Genomic DNA, 3,289 nt, shown 5'->3' on the forward strand with positions numbered 1-3,289 from the left:
AATGCTTGAGGATTCTCCCAATGGAGAAGATGGTCTGCCAAGCTCCACCAACGCTCAAGAGAGCATGCACTGTGTTTACTACATGCTCAGGCAAGTTTATTCCGTTCTTTTTCAACTCACCCTTGTTTTTTCTTGTTATTAATTGATGTTTTTTTCATCAGCTCTGGGAAGAAACACTTGTTCCACGGGATGGTTGAGCTATATGGTTTTGTGAAGGCATTGGAGAGGGAATACCTTTCCGTCATGCGCGGCATGCCAATCAAGTATGGAAACCAACCCCAAAAGCAAGTCAACATCAGTGAGTCTGTTGGCTGGAAAAAACCAACAAAAAATCAGCAGGATTTTTTCAAAAATGGGGAGCACCAGATACTACAGATGAACTTGTTTCTGAACGGCCAGAAAAACAATCCAAAGGTGAACGGCCTCCAAATTCAGTCAACATCAATCAAGACATGTACTCAATGTTCCTCTCATACGTTGCGCCACCAAAGGTCCATAAAGATTACAAAAATCTGAAGAACAGGTGCTGGTTAGCCGCTACCCTCAAGTCTCTCTTCGCGTTTTATAGTCCTCTTTGGCTTCAACAGCCAGGCGGCAAGATGAACGACATGTTTTTCAATTTAGTCACCCATTTCTCATCTCGGACAACGGTTGAGCTCCAACCCAAAGGTTCTATGCGGCTCACACTTGCTAACGGATCAAGACGGATGTTTGACTTAGCTAACCAAAGCAACCCAAATTGCTTTGTGCCCGGTTCTTTTGCCTCTGCCAATCTATTCTTGGGTATGTGCCTTGATCCCAGGAAGAACTCGTCAAAGGTTCTTCCGTCAATCTTCCAGGTCCATAAAACTCAAGTATTCAGATGTCCTTTCCGCCCCAAAGCCGCTCAGACACAGCACCCCCAGGCAGAGAGGACCTTGACTGGATTGACAATAAACCACAACATGTTTGAGAAGAATCACATCAACCTGTCTAACATCACCGAACTGATTACTCAGTGGGAGTTGATTGGTGTGGTAGGTGTCACAGGGCTGCAGTGCCATCTTTTTATTGCCAATGACCAAAAGAAGAAGAAGAAGGCCGCTCCAAAAGCCACACCGCCTGCTCAATACATGAACAAGAGCTTGGTGATAACTTGGGAGAAGAACAAGCCTCCTCTTCACTTATACACTTTTGTCGACATTGCCACTATCACCAACAACAACCAGCAGCTCAAATTCATGGCCAAAATTGATTGGCCTTTCAACCTTACGGGCTCTGGGGAAGTTTATACTCTGGTATCTTGCGGCTTCTGGGGTGGGTCCCATTATTGTGGCAAGGTATTACGCCATTTCAATGGCATCACTGGCGTGTGGATGCACAATGATCTTGAGAATGACGGACTTGTGCAGTTGGTGAATCGGGTTCTGGGTAGTATCAGTGGCGCGCAACCCAACACTAGCTGGATGATCTACTCCTGGCAATGGACCGCCAAAGAGAATCTTTTTGTTGATCAAAGTATTGCTAATATTGCACAAGACAACCCCTAAGTAGGCGCAAACCTTCCATTCTCACAAATGTGGGCTGTTTTATACTCAACGTACTATACAGACCGGCTGGCGGGTTCCCTTCTCCAACCTGTGCAGACTGTCTCCTTGTCCGGCGCCAACTTACCCAACCTTGACACAGGTAAGTGGTGCTTTGGTGGGTTAATACTTGTTTGCTAGATTACTGATTACTTATTTTTCCTGTTGTCCAGCTCATTCAAAAATCCCCGAGCATCCTACTCCAGCTGCTCCACCGCAGGAAGACCGGCCAAAATTTAAGATTCAGATTAAGCAGACTAAGAAAGCCGTAGGAGAGGACATGAACTTGGTTTCTCCTCTGTTGCTTATGTCCATATCAGCCTTGGCAGACGTGGGGTCAAAAAAAAAAAGTTGCCCAAAGAAACAGCTCTTGACGGACAATGGCGGTCCCCCGGCCTTCACAGCAACTGCGGGTCCTGCTCCACCACCCGCCAACTTGGCTATACCGGCTGTTTCCTCTGGTCTGCTGTCATTGGCCCCCAATGAGCGTTTCTTGAAGAAACACACGCGCCAGAAGAAACAGAGTTGGGCTGACAATTGCGGTCCACCGGGCCTGAAAGCAACTCCTGGATCTGCTCTACCGGCAGCTTCTGCGCCGGCCATTTTATTGGATCTGTTGATCCCCGCACCTGCCCAAGTGGCAACCAAGAAGAAGCCCTGCCGGAAGAAAAATTGCTTTGTCAGCGCACCTGTCTTGACTGCAACTCCGGCTTATGCTCAGTTGGCCGCTTTGGTGGCGGTGGCTCCCCCAGCACGGACTCCTGCGACTGGGAACAAGCGCATCCGGCCAACTAAGAAGGCTATTGCAAACCCGGGCAACCCAGACCAGGAAACAGAGCAGCCCTCAACAGCTAACAAGGAACGGCATTCAACGGCTGCAAGCAAGGTTGTTTCTTTTTGGAACAACCACCAGGCTGAGGCAGCAGTCCTCATACCAAAGAAGGCAGGGAGAGGGTGTGGTAAGAAGGCCCAGGGGGCTTGAGGGGTTTCTATTCCTGATTGTTGTTTTTTTGCCCGCTTCTTCACCTGCGGGTTTTTTTTTGCTTGACTCCCCTGTTTCTTTTTCAATCAATTTTTCTTGATTTTTCAGTCACTTTTTTCTTGATGCACGGGCTATGGTAGTGCAAGAAAGTTGGTTGTAACTTGTGTTGGGTCTTTTGCCTCTACTCATGGCCCTTGTTTTTTTTTTTTGCTGAGATGTTGCCGCCAATATGTGTTATCTTGATTTTTCTGGCTTTTTTACACAGCATGAAAATTTGCAGATTAGGTATTTCAAGGTTGATTTTTGCATGGGGTGGATTTTCATGGTGGTGAGGCAGTGTGCAATTCTAAATACTTTCCGCGGCAACTTCAGTTTTACATGGCACACTTTTTGCATGCTATGTAAATTGTGATAATTAGACTGTAAAATTGCATTGTGCCAAATCCCAGTATACTTTTACACAGCCGCTTTTACATTGGGCTGCTTTACATCCTGCGGTATTTTTTTAACCGGATGTAAAATTTGTTGGAATATATGCTTCAAGCCCCATTTGAGTGGCCAAGCTATATGATCTAATATCCAAAAATCACCAGTAAGACCAACTGTGTGTTTAGCTAAGTGGTATAAGAGCAGCTCTCATGAATGTAGAAGGTTGTGGGTTCAAATCCCACAACACACAATTCTTTTCACTTGGGTAATTTCAACACATTATAAGTACGGATGCTCTCAGTGAATTGAATTC

The 3,289-nt window shown here is 46.2% G+C and overlaps 1 protein-coding gene across 1 annotated transcript; it reads left to right on the top strand.

Moving 5' to 3' along the window:
• Nucleotides 1–1,945: 1,945 nt before the first annotated feature.
• Nucleotides 1,946–2,547, top strand: PtA15_9A525 (uncharacterized protein; the record flags this gene model as incomplete). The annotated part of the gene is made up of 2 exons (XM_053172743.1): nt 1,946–2,033; nt 2,126–2,547. The coding sequence occupies 2 exons, from the start codon at nt 1,946–1,948 to the stop codon at nt 2,545–2,547; spliced, it is 510 nt and encodes a 169-aa protein (XP_053023953.1).
• Between the last annotated feature and the right edge of the window lie 742 nt (nt 2,548–3,289).

Source organism: Puccinia triticina, chromosome 9A, assembly GCF_026914185.1.
Source record: "Puccinia triticina chromosome 9A, complete sequence".
NCBI lineage: Eukaryota > Fungi > Basidiomycota > Pucciniomycetes > Pucciniales > Pucciniaceae > Puccinia > Puccinia triticina.